General features: G+C 31.6%; 2 protein-coding genes across 3 annotated transcripts; one reads left to right on the top strand and one right to left on the bottom strand.

The window, feature by feature from the left end:
* The first annotated feature begins 2,040 nt into the window (after positions 1 to 2,040).
* Positions 2,041 to 8,102, top strand: LOC112501694 (MACPF domain-containing protein At1g14780). The gene is made up of 8 exons (XM_025105395.1): positions 2,041 to 2,309; positions 2,398 to 2,639; positions 4,683 to 4,884; positions 5,037 to 5,114; positions 5,768 to 5,951; positions 6,168 to 6,337; positions 7,110 to 7,174; positions 7,246 to 8,102. The coding sequence occupies exons 1-8, from the start codon at positions 2,073 to 2,075 to the stop codon at positions 7,862 to 7,864; spliced, it is 1,797 nt and encodes a 598-aa protein (XP_024961163.1). The 5' UTR covers positions 2,041 to 2,072; the 3' UTR covers positions 7,865 to 8,102.
* Positions 8,103 to 11,407: 3,305 nt separating this feature from the next.
* Positions 11,408 to 15,443, bottom strand: LOC112501703 (heat stress transcription factor A-8-like). 2 transcript variants are annotated; one of them, XM_025105408.1, is made up of 2 exons: positions 15,074 to 15,443; positions 11,408 to 12,424 (listed from the first exon to the last, which is right to left on the bottom strand). In XM_025105408.1, exons 1-2 carry the CDS (start codon positions 15,157 to 15,159, stop codon positions 11,590 to 11,592), a joined length of 921 nt encoding a protein of 306 aa, XP_024961176.1. In that variant the 5' UTR covers positions 15,160 to 15,443; the 3' UTR covers positions 11,408 to 11,589. The 2 variants fall into 2 exon arrangements, with proteins under 2 accessions (XP_024961176.1, XP_024961175.1); XM_025105407.1 differs by having other exon boundaries at positions 11,408 to 12,432.
* Positions 15,444 to 17,314: the final 1,871 nt, after the last annotated feature.

The raw sequence follows: 17,314 nt of genomic DNA on the forward strand, positions 1-17,314 counted from the left end.
GAGAGAGATGAGCGTTCAAATAAAAACTTGCCCCATTTGTGTAAACTGTGTAAACCAATCTCATCCATCCATTTTCTTGATCAATGGCTAAGATTAGTTTACTTTATTTTAGGAAATTAAAAAATAAAAAAAATAAAAAATTTATTTTATTTCAATACTAAGGGCAAAATTGGTAAACAAAAAATAAACCATTTTATAATGAAACATTTTCACATTGAAACAGTTTCATGAATATTAATTTCATAAAGAACAAAATATAATATGCACCCGTTTCATCATACATTTATTTCATAAAGAATAAAATACATTATGCACCCGTTTCATTTTCATCCTACCAACTAAATGGATCAACTTCAATCACAAAGTAACATGGATCACCATGAAACTAGATCATGAATCATGAATCAATTAGAGCATCAACATTTTCACCATCATGAACCTATTTCATTAACGTGAAACCTTTTAATTATGAATATTAATATATTATGCACCCGTATCATTATAATGAAACTTTTTCATATGAACATTAATATATTATGCACCGGTTTCATCCTACCAATTAAACGGATCAACTTCACACACACAAAGAAACATGGATCACCATGAAACTAGATGTACATTAAATCACAAAGCAACATGGATCACCATGAAACTTCAATCACAAAGCACTTATTTCATTAAAATGTAAAATATGCATAGACGTAGCAAATATATCATTGTACAATGAAACTTTTTCACAATGAAACAGTTTCATGACCATTGATTTTTTTTTCTTCCAACCTCAAATCAAGAATTCATTCCATAACAAGCTAGAATCTTCATAAAACTTTCCAGATTCATTGAATAACAAAAAAAAAATCAATTTTTAATATTATAATATATTAAAATCTTTAAATCTTACCATTTATATAATTTCCATTATTAAATTTCCTTATTTAATATTCCTTAATAACTTCCTTATTTATCAAAAAAATAATAAAAATGATCGAAATACCCTTATTGATTAAATTTAATTAAAAAAGAATGGAATTTTCCTATTGGTCAATTTTGGTTTACACGGTTTCTTAAAATTTTCCTATTGGTCGATTAAAGTTGGGTTCACGTGAGACCAATGGTTTTTCGTGAGACCCGTAAGACCAATTTATATTCATTGATCAACTTTATAAGTTAATGATCTAATGGTCTAAAATTTCACAGTGACAATTTTGTAATTATTGAGAAGTCTCGTGGCAATTTTGTGATTATTGTGATCATGTGAGACCAGACCATTTTCATGAGACCCTTCAGAGCACGTAAATAACACTGAACCTTCACAAAAAAAAAAAAAAAAACACCGTCAAGTTTTTATGTTTTCCGTACATTCACAATATTTTGCTGTGAATTTTCAATGTTATCATGTGATCTTACGGGTCTCACGAAAATAGACTAGTCTCACGTGAACCCAACCCTATATATAGGGTTATGTTCATGAAAACGTTAAATAAATGAAAAACCGAAAAATCACGAAAAAAACAAATGAAAAATACATGAATATAGATGCCAAATTAACGAGAAAAAAATATAAATTTTTTTTTTGGTCTACATTGTCTAATTCAAATTTTGATCATATTTCATTATGTTAATTATATTTTAGATTTTTTATATTTAAATTAGATGTTTATCTTGTATTTAATTATGTTTATCTGCAGTTAGTTACACGAATTTAAAAATAAAATTTTAATAAGTTGTACTCACCTAAAATCACTTGTAATTTTAAATTTTAAATAATATACCTCAATAAAAAATAATTCATACATAAAAAATAGTTTTTAAGAATTTTGATCAAATATTTTATAATATAGTAAATATATATATATATATATATATATTCCCATTTTAGGTCGGCTTTCCAATGGATACAAAAGAGTTGCCAGTCATAAAAAACAAAGGAACGAATGAAACTTCCGAGGCGTCCCCAAAATTCTCAAATCATGTTTTTGTCCTTCATCACATGCACATATTTAAACCCCATATGAACATCCATTCAATTCTCCCAAAACCCAACCCTACCCTCGGTTTCTATTTCCTCCACGATGACCCAAAAACTCATCCAACAAGCCATCGACTCTCTCGGAAAAGGCTTTGATTTAACATCCGATTTTCGATTGAAGTATTGCAAAGGCAAACATCGCTTAGTCCTCCTCAACGAAAATGAATCCAAGGACCTTCTTGTACCCGGATTCGGCTCCTTCAAAGGTGCATCCTCCGATATCAAATGCGACAAAGGTGATCGGGTTCGATTTCAATCCGACATCCTCGACTTCAATCAGGTAAATAAATTGTGGGTTTTGAGTGTGGAAAAGAATGCTTGGTGTCATCTTTTTTGGTTTTGAAATAACGAGCTTGTGATGCTCTTAGATGTCGGAGTTTTTCAACCAAAAGTGCTCGGGTCCCGGGAAAATCCCAAACGGGTTTTTTAACGCCATGTTCGGGTTTCAAAGTGGTTCGTGGGCAACGGATGCCGCTAACACCAAGTATTTAGGGTTGGATGGTTACTTCATTCAATTGTTTAACGTCCATATCGATCGTTATCCGTTAATTCTTTCCGATGAAGTTCGAAACGCTGTCCCGACTACTTGGGATCCACCCGCTCTTGCAAGGTACGAAAAATCGTCACCGGTTTTCTTGTCTCATCATGTTAATATCTTAATCTTCACTTCAAAACGCTCTAAATTATCTTGAAAAAAATCCAATAAATATCGAAAAATAAGAAAAATAATAATTAGAATATTACCTATAAAACTGAATTATAATGTCAAATAAGCGTAACATGACATGATCTAGTAGGTGGGACTGCATTGATTTTATGGTGGTGCAAACATGGCTGATTTTGACCCACGACGGTTGAACAAGTCAAAAAATCGCCACCTTCATTATTATTATTATTATTATTATTATAATATATTAAATAAATATAAAATATAGTTTGGTATATAATTTATTTAAGGATAATATTCTGGAGTATAATTTTGAAGATGATAAAATATTTTCTATAAATGTCAACAATTGCCAGGTAAAAGCTTTCCTTGTTTGACCAGTCAGATGGTTCTTTGAAAAAAGTCAACAACATCAACGGCTGAGTTTACATCCTCATGATGCATTCCCTTTTGAAATAGTACAGAACCCCCTTCCCATTGATTATTCATTAATTAGGGTAACCAATTTTTCAATGACAGTAGGGGTTTGCGATGTGGTTTGGTATTGTTTGAAAACCTTAAACCGTGTCACGTAAACCTTAGACCGTAAAAAGTTTACATCGTAAAATACAGTACGATTTATACGGTTTGTACCTATTGAATTTTATGTTTATAATCCAATAATTCTAAGTTTGAAAACACGTTATAATCTTAACGATAACGTGACTGTAGTCCAAAAATAATATATTTCAGTATATCTGATTCTCAAATACATATTGCATAATTAATATATATAGTCTAAAAAGTAAAAAAAAATAAACTTCAAACTAAATTGGACCGCGGATATATAACATTAAAAATATATAAAATATGCGGTACGGTTTGAACCACGTTTTAATAACTTAAAATCTCAAACCACACCGCATAATACATTTTGATAAAATACAAACTGTAAACCGCATCGCAGATGTTCTAAAAATCACGTTTTGCGGTGCAGCGTGGGTGGTTTGGATGAAAACCCTTAATGACACTATCGATCCATCGACTGGGTTCCATTTCTTATATGTAAGAATATTTCTAACAGTTATGTTAAAGTTGAGATTTTTGTGAGGGTTTTTAACAGTTATGTTATAATAGAGAAAAGAACATAGAACAGATAAAAATATGCAAATATGATATATACTGGTTTGATTGTTCCCACTAAAGATTTAATACGCTATAATTTGTTAAAGATTTTTTTAAAGTGTATTAAAATAATAAATTAAAAAATTTGATAATATAATTATAATTATAATTAGATGAAATTCTGTAAACACTAAAAGATAAATGATTTATGTAGTTTAATCGCTATTTTATCTTTTGTATCGGATTAGTTTTTGGACGCAACGGATTTTCCAAGTTTAAGAGGTGTCATTTGAGTAGTTGGTTAGATGTAAATATCAAGGAAATTATAGAAATTTCAATTATATCATGATGACATCATAGTTTTCCTTAAAACAATGGTTACATTCAATGATGACGTAATTTGTTATTTCATTAATTATTTTAAATTTTATATTTAGGGATTGTTTGTTTATCTTTTAATAGTTCTATTAAGAGGCAGTCTCTTAATCGTTAAGAGGTGAATATTGTTTAGAAAAAAAAAATTGTCTCTTAATGATCCTAAAATTCTCTGAATGGTTTTGCATCATGAGTCTCCCTTAACTATTCATCGTTCTAATTTCATTGTAAATAATTATCAAACAATTATATTCTATTTTGCACTATATCATGAGAGTCTCATAATCATTCTGATCATTTAATCATTCTGCATCAAACCATTCGGTAAGTATGGTTTTTTGTTATAGCATAACGTTATGTCTAAGAGGACTGTAAGATCCGTATGTGCATTTTTAGTGTATGTGCAGGCGTACGTTTCTTACCTCACAACCTTACGTTCGATCGACCATAAGTTATGATGACTATTTTCATTACTAATTGTTTACTGTTTTGGTGGTTATTTTGCAGATTCATAGAAAAATATGGGACTCATATAATAGTAGGGATAAGCATAGGGGGGCAAGATGTAATATTGATGAAGCAAAACAAATCTTCCAACTTGGAGGCTTCACAACTCAAAAACCACTTGGAAAACCTTGGAGATCAATTGTTAAATGGGGCTTGCACTTTCTCTCCTCATCAACTCAAATCCAAAGATCACAAGAACAAGGTTAGATATTTTTAATTAATTTAAACTGTAAAAAAAACAGATAAATATGTAACTGTATATATTAGAAAACATAAAGTATATACTGTAATGTTTGCTTGTACTTAATTTTTATTCTGATGGTTACTGATATGTCGTGTAAATGAAAATTGCAGACACCCTTAGCATTTAGTAGCGTCTTTGATCTGGAACCAATGTTCTTCAACGGCTTCTCGTCTGCCACAACGAAGGATGTAGGTTTGATCTTCATTGAAAAACACATGTTTTTGGTTTTTTTAAATCAATTCTACATACAAATATACAGAACGTGATATTTTGATCCTTAATTTCAGTTTGGTCGTAACTGATCTTAGGTTGATTTCATATCTATTTTCCAGTAAAGATATTTATTTACGAATTTATGTATCTACTCCAATTTGATCGCTCCCCTATATATATATATATATATAAAATGTGGGGTTGCCGTGTTGTACAAGTATTAATTAATCTTTAACAAAAATGTGAAAGTGACATTTCATGATATATTTATTTGACCATTCAAAGTTACTAACTTTCATGTGGGAATACAATAAATATATTGACTTGATTTTATATGTGACTATTTATGCTCTTTTATAGTTTTGATGGTATCATAATTAATTTTTTAAATAATTATTTTTAAAATTGATATAGATAATGTTTGTTATTAACCAGAAATATGGTTGTTTACCTGGATGTGAATAATTAGAATCATTTAGTACACAATGTTTTGATGTTAATTTTCGGACGCTTATTCAAAACCAATATTTTTTTTTTGGTTGAATATGATAGATATTTGTAAGACCGATCTAGAAAGTCGTATTTGATGTAGTGAAGATATTTATTTACGTATTTATGTGTTTTGCAGGGACTAAGCGTCATGTGTTCAAAGAGAGGTGGAGATTTAATGTCGAGCACACATTGTGAATGGCTATTGACAGTACCGTCGATGCCAGACGCAATTAATTTTGACTTCATCCCGATCACGTCTCTCCTTCCCGGTGTTCCCGGCAAGGGTTTCTTATCGCATGCCATCAATCTGTACCTTCGTTGTATGTATTATTCTCTTTTCTTTTGATTTCGATAAATACATTTTTAATTTTAAAAACAACATTTATTTATGATTTAAATAAATGCAATATGGTTAATTTTAGTTAAAAATCAATAATTTAATTTTAGTCAGTAATTTTTTAATTAAAATATATATCAAATCAAATGTTATAATTAATGATGGGTGTAAAAGTGTGTTATTATGGTTATGTGTGCAGATAAGCCTCCTATTGAAGATTTGGAATATTTCTTGGACTTTCAGGCCCATAAACTATGGGCTCCAGTTCATAGTGATCTATCATTGGGCCCAACTACAAATAGGGCCATAAGAAGCCCAGCCTTGAATTTCAGCTTGATGGGGCCCAAGCTCTATGTTAACACAACTCAGGTAAAATTTAATAATTGTTAATTTCAAGTATTTTCTACTGTTAGACAGAGAGTTAAGTTCATGTGAAAACAGTAGTTAAATAGGAGAATAAGATAATAGTAAAATTATGTGTAAAATCACATGTGATTCACGAGACTTTGGCTGTGATCTGAGATCGCGGACCACGTCGCTCGTACACCTTTTTGTTGTCCGTTAGTGTAAAATTACATATGATTTTGATTTTGCACGTGATTTCGCCGTTTTCATGTTCTTTAATTTAGTTATTGTTCTCTTTTGAACCCCTCTCTCTCTATATATTATACTAGAAGGGTACTCACGCAATGCAACGAGATATATCTTGATTTTAGTGTTTTGTTTTATTCCATCTCCATAGATGTTTTAATACGGTGTTTATGTGGTTTTGAGAAAAAGATGATGTTTTTGTTTTTAAATAAAATATGAATTTGAATATATCATAAAATTTTGAAAATAAATATATCAATATTAGTATCAAATTAACTATTTAAAAGTTCTTATTTTTTATTTAGTTTCTTTAATTCAATTTTTTTATTATAATTTATTTTAGATATAATAACGAAGGTAATTTATTTTGGATTTAATAATATTTTTTTATAAGGATAATAATTAAGTATTTTGTTAGAACTGCTTATTAGGTTGTATTACAGTAATGAATTTATCGTAAGTTCAATGAGATGGGTTGGAAAACAATAATCACCTTATTTTGATATATTCGGTGATAATATAACAAAATGTTAAAAATTGTTATTTACAGGTCACGGTAGCAAAGATGCCTGTAACAGGAATGCGGCTCTATCTCGAGGGTATGAAATGCAACAGGTAATGATGTTCACATGGATGTGTATTATCTGTTGGTTGTATTAGTTGTAACAAGATTTTTTTTATATCAGGCTAGCTATACATCTTCAACATTTATCGGGGACACCGGTTCTATTTCAAGATAGAATAAGTGAAGCTTTAAATTGGCGCGGATCAGAAGAAATTGGCGATTCACGCTTTTTTGAACCGATTCAATGGAAGAAGTTTTCACATGTTTGCACGGCCCCAGTAAAATATGATCCTGACTGGGCGTTACCAGGAAAAGATGCCTCATATATTGTCACAGGAGCTCAACTTCATGTCAAAAATCATGACTCGAGGAGCATTTTGCATATCCGGTTGCTTTATTCCAAGGTTTCGAGCTCATGCATTGTTCAATCATCCTGGGCTTCAGGTCCAGTCTATCAATCACAAAGGTCGGGATTTTTATCAGCAATAAGTCAATCATTATCTGGAAATCCAGAGAAAGAGTTGAAATCATCTGATGTGGTGGTAGATTCTGGTATTTATCCAAATGGGCCACCAGTAGAGGTACCGACACCAAAACTTTTGAAGTTTGTCGATATGACACAGATATGTAGGGGACCAAGGGACAATCCCGGACATTGGTTAGTCACTGGAGCTAAACTTCACCTAGATAAAGGTAAAATACGCCTTCTCGTCAAGTTTTCCTTGTTGAACATATGTTAAATATGAAAAAATTAGAACGAGAAATACGATAAAAGTAGAAAGGTAAAGTTGTATAAGTCGAGTGAGAGTTGCCTTAATTGTTTTATCTCTTTATGCACGTACAAATGTCGATTACTCATACTGCTTTAAAAAAAGTAAGATGAAAAATTATCAGTTTTGTAAATATACAGAAACATGTGGGATGATGAAAGAGTGTTTTTGTTCTTTTATAGAGTTATTTATTTATTTGTAATGATTTACTTAATTTCTTATCATTCATTCAATATTTAAACAGTTTTTTATTTAATTTTACCAAGATTGTATTCATAAACCACAAGGGTTATGCCTGATTGGTTTGAGGTTGGCTACAAAGGTCAAAAGTACCAGAATGTACCAGGTTCAAATCCAAAAAGAAATAAAAATCTCCTTGTGGTCACGGAGGTTCAAATGCGGTGACTCCGGGCTATCTGCAAAGCAGGTGGTCGCTCTGGGATTAGTCAGCTCGCATAATGGGTTGGATATCCTGGTTAATAAAAAAAAGATTGTATTCACGATTCTTAGAATTTTGAGCATTTTCGGTTTTTTTTAAATAATTTAGTTAAACCATTTAAGGGATATCATGAATGATCAAATTATACGAAATGATCTTCGAATAAAATGGCGTTACGTATCAAATGCATGTTAACTTCTTTAGAAGATTAAACTCTACGCACCTAAAAACATACAAAAAATGACTACAAAATGGTACATCGACTCTAAAAGCATTAAAAAGGGCCAAAGTCTGGCATACTTAATAACACAATATTTCTATTCAATATAAACATTTTTTTAATTAACCTAGATATACAACATGCTAGGCGAACCGACTAACCCCAGGGCGACCACCTGTTTTGCAGATAGCCCGGAGTCGTCGCATTTGAACTTCAGTGGTCACAAACGGATTTTTATTCTTCTTTGGATTTGAACCTGAAACCTTTAGGCATTTTTGATCTTTGAAGTTCAAGCTTAAACTAATCAGACATCACCCTTGTGGTTGATATAAGTTTGATTTTTTTTAACATAAGATTTTTAATTTCTAGAAGTCTTGAAAATTATTATTTTGACCTCCATATTTATTTGTCTTCAAAAAATAATTTCTCTTTCCCACTTAAACTATTTTAATAAATTAGAAATAAAATAATATTCCAGATTGTCTTCATTTCTACATCATGATTCAAATGTTTTGGCCTTGACCTTTCATGATGCTCAATAGTCCAAATCACATTTGATCAAATTTTGCTATAACAATCTAGAAATTCTTTGGTGTGAAATAAATATAGGAAAATTTTTCAAAAGGTGACACTATTTGATTAAGAAACAGGATTCACACTCGTGTCTAGGGTGGATAAAAAGTCTTGCAAACCAACTTTACCAAGTAAACTTATACTCATTGTAGTTTTAAAATACATGTGATGGTACACAATAAATTAATACGGTTGCATCTTTCACGAATCTAAATTTTTTTACCTTTTGATAGAGGATTAATACGGTGGCACCTTGCTAGGTCCATCCATGCATTCAAGAGCATTATGGTATTTAGTACTAAACTTTCTGATCACATGAGAAAAAGGATTTTTAATAGAAAGCTGAGAAATAATGTAGGTATCTTTATATTTATCTAAATGTTACATTATATTTTTACAGAATCTGAATGTATACTCTCATCAATTTTTGTAAAGTAGGTCAATTTTACATGTCTTCATACACAATATAAAGATACATTCACATACTTTATGTGAAAGTTACGTTATATTATGTGAATATTAACCTTTCTCACAAACCCAACTCTTGAAACATTAAGAGTTACAAAATATACAAGTTTGATATTATTTTTGAAAACATTACACTTGCACCAATACATTTTATGAGCACTAAAAGATCGACATCTTAGCATTAGTTACAATTTCATGTAGGATCGAGGAATCATATCCACACGGACCACACCAACTCATCATTCTTAGACCCAAAATACGATATGCATAACGCAATCACTAAAGACTAGCTACGTATCTATCTGATGCACTGAAAAATTGATGCACCACGTACAATATCTTATTGTAAGCTAAGAAAGAAAAATAAATTTAATTCTTATTGAAAAATAAGATTTAAAGAGCTTATGTTTAAATAAAATAAAAATCATATAATTATTGATTAAATGTCTTGATAATTTGAAGCACGAGTTAAAAATATCCAAAAATTTATATCCAAATTTAAAAAAGGAAAGAATATGTGATAAATCCCTTTTTCCCATTGAAGAGAATGCCGAAGTATTTTTTATTTATTAACATGAATATCCAACCCGTTATACGAACCGACTAATTCCAGGGTGTCTACCTGCTTTGCAGATAGTCTGGAGTCACCGTACTTGAACCTCCGTGGCCACAAGAGGATTTTTATTCCTCTTTGGATTTGAACTTGGGACCTCCTGGTACTTTAGGCACCATCCTTGTGGTGATGAAGTACTTTTTACATAGATAAATAAAATATTCAATTTGACTCGAAATTATCTTGTATTTGATGGTTTCTTAATTTAAATAATAAATATATAATAATTACTTGTAAACTTAAAACTTACCAAATTATGTATTACTAGAACGGTACTCGAACAATGTAGCGAGACACATTTTGATTTTAATGTTTCGTTTTTATATTTTAGATTTTTCAATATTATGATGCTTTGTGGTTTTGAGAAAAAGAAAATATTTTTATTTTTGAATGATAATAAATATAATAATCAATTATTTTATTAGAACTCACATATTTTAAATTTTTTATATTTTAAAATAAGATATTTATCTTTTATTTGATTATGTTTATCCACAGTTAGTTACACGAATTCAAAATGGAGCTTTAATAAGTTGTACTTACGTTCAATTTACTTATAATTTTGAATTTTAAGTAATATACATCAATAAACAGTACTTCATACATAAAAACAGTTTTTAAATTTTTTTATTAAATACTTTATAATATAGTATAGATTAAATATTAATTGATGATTGATAAACTATTCACTTTTATCTAAATGTTTTATAACACTAGATAACCAAAAGGAGCATAACATTCTTAGGTACTTTTGTCTACGGTCTTTGCCATAGACCGAAAAGCAACGGAACCTGTTTCAACTGGGCTTTGGCCCTTGATCCAAGCTTTGTCTCGATTACAACCGGGCTTTGGCCTTTGATCCAAGCTTCGTCTCGATTACAACCGGCCTTTTGCCAAAAAAAAAAAAAAAATCTGGTTCCAGGCCGGTCAGGCTTAACGAGTCTCCGTTTGGCCGATCCCAGCTTTAAGGTTTTGATGAAGCCTGGAGTGAGGATGGACTGGTCCAACCAGCAGTTCAAGCATTCCCCCTAGCATTTACAACTATACCATGCTAGAACCAACTGTACTACAAACCTTGTGGAGTTAGCTCAACTAGCAATAACGTTTGGACTTTCGAGGATTCACCTCAGAGGTCACCTGTTCAAGCTGTGAGGCTACTTGGGATTTTCTTGTTTATTCTCCAGGGGCCGGGGCAAGTAGTGTTTAAACAATGTATTTATAATATCAGCAATTTACAAGTTAGAGTTTTAGATCGAGAAATCGATTTTGAGGATATAAACTTAATACCACAATACTGAAGCTAATGAAGTTGGATGATAAAGCTGTATGAGAAGGCCAAAAATATCATCCCCATGGTTGCTTTCAAGAACTACTAAAGCCCACTATACAATGAAGTTCCCCTCCTTGGTTGACACAGTTAGGGATCTCCCAAATCCTTCTGTCAAAAATTGAAACCCATCTGGCCCTATTTCCTGGGTACCGCGTCCATCGTCAATAAGATCTTTGCTGGTTTTGTTTACGGGACTAGAAAGAAGCTGATCTAACATGTTCTCACTATCAGGCAGATCATGGAATATAAATGGAACCAAATTTTCTGGAGAATTTATACCGTCATCCAATGTCGATCCAGGCATGAAATCCATAAAAAGATCCTCACAAGTAAGATCCAATTCCACTGGATCTTCCAAAATTATGGCTGGTGTTTCAATTGGTGGCTGATATTTCACGATTGCACCCTCCTGAGGGTGAACTACTCTTTTACTATCTTTGGTAACTGGTTTCAGTATAGTTTTACTACTACGTTCGGACTTAAGCCAGGTACGTTGTACTGGCGGCGACAGTTGACTGAAAAAACCAGGGCTCTGCATCGCCATAACTATGAATGACAGCATTTGGTGCTGGTTTTTTTCCATACCTTTTAGTTGCTCTCGCAGAACCAACATCTTAGTTTGTGAAGTCTCTTGGTGTTCCCTCTGTTTAATTAATTCCTGCATCAACATGTTCTTATCGGTCTTGAGACTCTCTACTTCCTTCCATAGTTTTTCTTCATGTTTGCTGACATCTATGAGCTTGGCCAGCTCAGGAGCTTTCTGCTGTGTGACTTTTTGCTGAGCTGTGACCTGTGTCACCTTTTTTCTGTTGATAGAGTTCAACAAATGCTTTTGGCCTTTGACAAATCCATCGTTCGCGAATTCCCATCGATCTGTATCAGTTTTCCTAAATCCCTGAAAAAAATTTCAATTAAAATCACTAGCACTGAACTGTTTGTTCCCCTTCTCGAGAGATGCAATGCATGACATTAGATGCAGTTAACATTTAGGGGAAGCAACTGCCTAAACAGTACTCTCTTCTAACAATCAAATACTGACTCCAGATGGGTTAGACTGTGTCCATCAATGGAGCAAATAATGGTCAAGATCTGATCTGCTCTTCTAAATATCTCAAGTCATTTAGGGATTCACCACAAATGTTCATGCTGACGTGTTTCATCGTGCGCAGCTTGTCCTTTGCCACAGGCACAACATTTACTCTCATGGATGCTGTTCTTCATTCCACAACAACCACGTCTTCCAAATTTAGGTAGGTACATAATTTTGGTGTACTGAACTTGGTAGGTGAAATACTTTAGTAGGGTACATTTGAGGCATGCATGTGTATGTGTATATTTTAATGGAATAGTAGGCATTACCAATGATAATAACAAATTATTCAAGTGAATCTTCAGAAATCACTTTGTGTATAAACAATTGGTTGGCATTTAATTCGCAAGTATCAATCATAATATAAACACAATCGATTATAACAAATGATCATGAATTTTCGTCATCTAAGAGCATCCGTAATGATCAAGTCTTTAAAAGACTTGATCTATTTGCCACATCAGATTTTCACCAAACAAAAATCATCTTCAAATACTTACTCCGTGGTCAAATCTTTCAAAAGCTTTTTTTGTATTTTTAATACACATACATAAATCTTCAAACACTTGACATCCCCCCAAGCTTTTGGATGTCAACCGATTCTTCAAGTTATTGCTCCAATGGTTAACCTTTTCATCAAGTGATTCTCAACCTTTTCATCAAGTCTTTATTTTTACCATTGGAGATGCTCTAAGAAAGAAAAGAATGGTCTTCCCATTTACAAGGTTGTAATTCTAGTGATAGGTTTTCAAAAGGAGTTGATGAATTTAGTGTTATATATTGTATATGGATATCTTGTGAAGTTCAAGTTGGATCTCATTAAAGTCAATGAAAAGAATAGAATATAATGATGTGTCAAGTGTCAACATTATCACCCCCTTCTTTCAGGTTTATTTCTCTTTTCGGTCGAATGTTCTATACTTATATTCTCCCCCATATACAAATCCATAGCATAAACCTAATTCAAAGAAGATGATGCATCTAATAACCATACAAAATATCTAAATGTAGATTGCCCACATATTCAAATTTAATCTCCATGCTCAAATTCGATTGCCACGATTTGTATGTGTTCTGCAGTATTCCTTGAGATTTCATCAAATTTATTTTATTTTCATGAATACATTTGCAAACACGCCCATAGGCGGTGGCTATATGCGATGAATGGATTGACCCATAGTGGTGACTGGTGAGGGAAAATCTGATAACATTGGTCGTTTGCATATGCGAATGTGGATTATATATTCAAGATTATACCATGTATAATGAAATTAAAATTAAATCAAAGTGTCAAATAGAAGTTAATGATCAGGTGGCAACCCTTTGCCTTTGAAAAGGATTGTTACCACATTCAAAAACATATCTGGAGTTTTTCAACAAATCATCTTCAACAAAGATATTATCCCCTTCCCCCTCCCTTCACATCCATACTTCATCCCTGAAAGCATCTTCTTTGAAGATAACCATGTTGCAGAAATTTGTTCCATAGAAGTGGGATACCAATCAACAAATTATTCCTTATTTCTTTCATATGAAGACTTTATGTTGAAAGATAACTTAATGGGGAGAAAGACTAGCATTTCATAAATAGACTTCATGCAGAATACTTTCAACATCTAAAAGAATGCAGATGGAACACCCCTTGGTTGCTAACGAGTGATGATTTTATGGGACTAAAGAAGGTGAAGCTACCATCTCGCATGAGTCCATTTTAATCACAGCCCTAACACATGTCCTGGCTTGAAGAGGTCAAGCCCATAGGAAATTCCACGTKCTGAACCCCAACAGAGGTGATTACTGGTACAGTGGTATGCCTGAAGAAATTGCTTAGTTGAAGTTGATAAGTGTTCGGATACAGTCGTACAGAGATGTGCACAGTAGCTATTTCCTTCCTAWCCTCTAGGAGGGTATAACTTGGATATAATCCCTCCAAGAAAGCAAAAGAACTCCACCTTCTTTCTCAATAAATGTCAACTAACATGAAGGGTATCAATACATTGTAGCCATAGATAGAGAAAAACCAAAGAACATCAATATCTAATCCAAATGTCCTTATAAATGATACCCCAAAAAAGCAATCCCCACACAAGATATGAACACCRAAAGAAACAAGGTATTGACTCTATGAACATATTATTCGAGTAACTGTAGTAAAAATCAATCGATGATAGTAGCATCATGGTTAATCACACATCTCATTACTTAAATCACAACGCGTACGGAATTCCAGATGACAAAATTAAAAACATGAACAGAGGCAAAAATCATCCAGAGTTAAAAAACAGAGAAACTACATGAGGATATAAAATTCGTTAGAAGATAGATCATTCAACACATAATCAGTTTAGGAAATTAAGCAGATAACAGAAGTGAGAAATTCGGCAAGTAATCAGAAAGACCAATCCAAAAAACCACGGAAATTGAGGGGAAATATTAGAAATCTCACGTAGATATTGAGTTGGCGTTGGAAGCTGGAATAGTTATTGTGCTTGAAGTACTTGGGAAGCAATTCGGAAGTAAACTCAGYTTCATTCCACACTATGAAACTGTCATTAGTCGGACTCCATGAAATTAAAGCGTCCGTCGTAGGATCATCTACCATCTCATAACACTTCAACAAAAATGGCGCGATCGATAATCCACCAATTTCCGTCGATTTCTTCACCATACTTGAATGATCGAGATTTATATTTACGATTTTAATAGCAACTGTACGTGAGGATTCGATTTACCGAGTGATAATACCAAGAAACTGAGATTAAAACCCTAGGGGAGACGACTTGACAGAAACAAAGTCTTGCTGCCCAAGTCGGGTGGGACGAAAATCAAAACGACACCGCCATAGGAGTAAAACGGTAATATATATATGTTTGGGCCTATGTCAAATTTATCTACAAAAGATTTATACTACTTCCAACAATGAGATACATCTTGGTTATAAATTTTTCTACAAGTTTTTTTAGTAAATTAAAAATGTATTCATGTAATAAAATATATTTTGATTTTAATATTTTATTTTATTTTTTATTTCAATTGATTTTATAGTATGGTTGTATGTAATTAAAAAAAAACGATAATGTTTTATTTTTGAATAAAATATAAATTTGAAAATACCATAAAATTTTGACAAAAATATATCGATATTAGTATCAAATTAACTATTTAAAATTCATATTTTTTCTTTAGTTTTCTAATTCATATTTTTTTTATTATAATCTAATTTAGGTTTAATAACGAAGTAACATATATTTGGTTTAATAATATAATTTTTTTTATAATAATAATAATAAATTATTTTGTTAGAATTCGATAATTATCCTAATTATATTTTAAATTTGTTTATATTTTAAAATGAGATATTTATTCTCTAATTGGTTATGTTTATCCGCAGTTAGTTACGCGAATTCAAACATGAAGTTTTAATAAGTTGTACTTATGCATAATTTACTTGTAATCTTGAATTTTAAGTAATATACAAATATACAGTTTTTCATGCATAAAAAAATGGTTTTTATTTTTTTTTGTCAAATGCTTTATAATATAGTATAAATTATACTACTCGTTCTTATGRTTGGCTCTTATTATCAACTTTTGTGGTAAATTTCATWAATTATAAGGTTTAGTCATCAGGGTTGGTTTGTATATGGATTGGGTTGATCAGGTTGAAGGTATTTAAATAACCTAACTCAATGTTTATGGTTTAAAAAATTTCAACTCAAGTAAAAATGTAAACCTACAACGCAACCCAACCCAAACCGTGCGGTTTAAGTTGGTCGGGTTGAAATTTTGATAAATCATTTTACGATTTAGCTAACTATTTTGTGGTTAAATGAAAATATACAAAAAAAGCTTACAAAGTAAAAAAAGTTAAAGGTTTATGCAAAAAAAAAAAAAAAGATAAAATTACGGTTGAAATTGTAATATAATTTTGAATGTATCTAGTTATGAGTTGGTTTAATGTCTGATGTACATATATTAGTCAATGACTTAACAATCATCTTAAATTCATAGCATAGAAAGCCATCGGGTTTATCAAGTCGGGTTTATCAGGTTGGGTTCAAAATTACTCTAACCTAATTTCAACCTAATAGATGTGGTTTTGTTTAATTATGTATTAACTATGTGCCGGGTTATATTGTGTTGAGTTTTTTTTTTTTTGGGTTTTTTCAGGTTGGGTTTGTCAGGTTGGTTGGTTTTTTGAGCACTCCTGATTAGCCGGCAAATTTAGCATCAAATTTGGTACTTGAACCTAAGCGCATTAGTAGACTCCAGTTAAATTGGACTTTTTGGTCTTTTTATTTTCTTTTCTATATTATTTTATTAAAGAACCATTTTTATAACCTGATCGAAATGTTTGATTGGAAACCTGAAAATAGGTAATCGGAAAATTTGAGAACAAAAAAAAAATGAAAAACCAGGTATTYGCGGGTTTGTTTCGGTTTTGAATTATAGGTACCCACAGTTATCCGAACGAAACCAGATATAATGTATATATAATCTATACTATATTATAAAGCATTTGACAAAAACTCTCAAAAATCATTTTTTATGCATGAAGTACTGTATTAATGGATATTAGAAAAGTACTCGTGTAATACAGTGAGACACATCTCAATTTCAATGTTCCATTTTATTATTTGTCTCTGTCGATGTTATAATACGATTTTATGTGTTTTTAAGAAAATCA

The sequence above is a fragment of the Cynara cardunculus genome, unplaced genomic scaffold (genome assembly GCF_001531365.2).
Source record: "Cynara cardunculus var. scolymus isolate 2C unplaced genomic scaffold, CcrdV1 Un_Scaffold_483, whole genome shotgun sequence".
Taxonomy (NCBI): domain Eukaryota; kingdom Viridiplantae; phylum Streptophyta; class Magnoliopsida; order Asterales; family Asteraceae; genus Cynara; species Cynara cardunculus.

Coding starts and splice junctions, on each gene's coding strand:
- LOC112501694 (XM_025105395.1), top strand. CDS start 2,073: ATGACCCAAAAACTCATCCAACAAGCCATCGACTCTCTCGGAAAAGGC. Junction 2,640..4,682: donor GATCCACCCGCTCTTGCAAG/GTACGAAAAATC, acceptor GTTATTTTGCAG/ATTCATAGAAAAATATGGGA. Junction 4,885..5,036: donor CCAAAGATCACAAGAACAAG/GTTAGATATTTT, acceptor TGAAAATTGCAG/ACACCCTTAGCATTTAGTAG.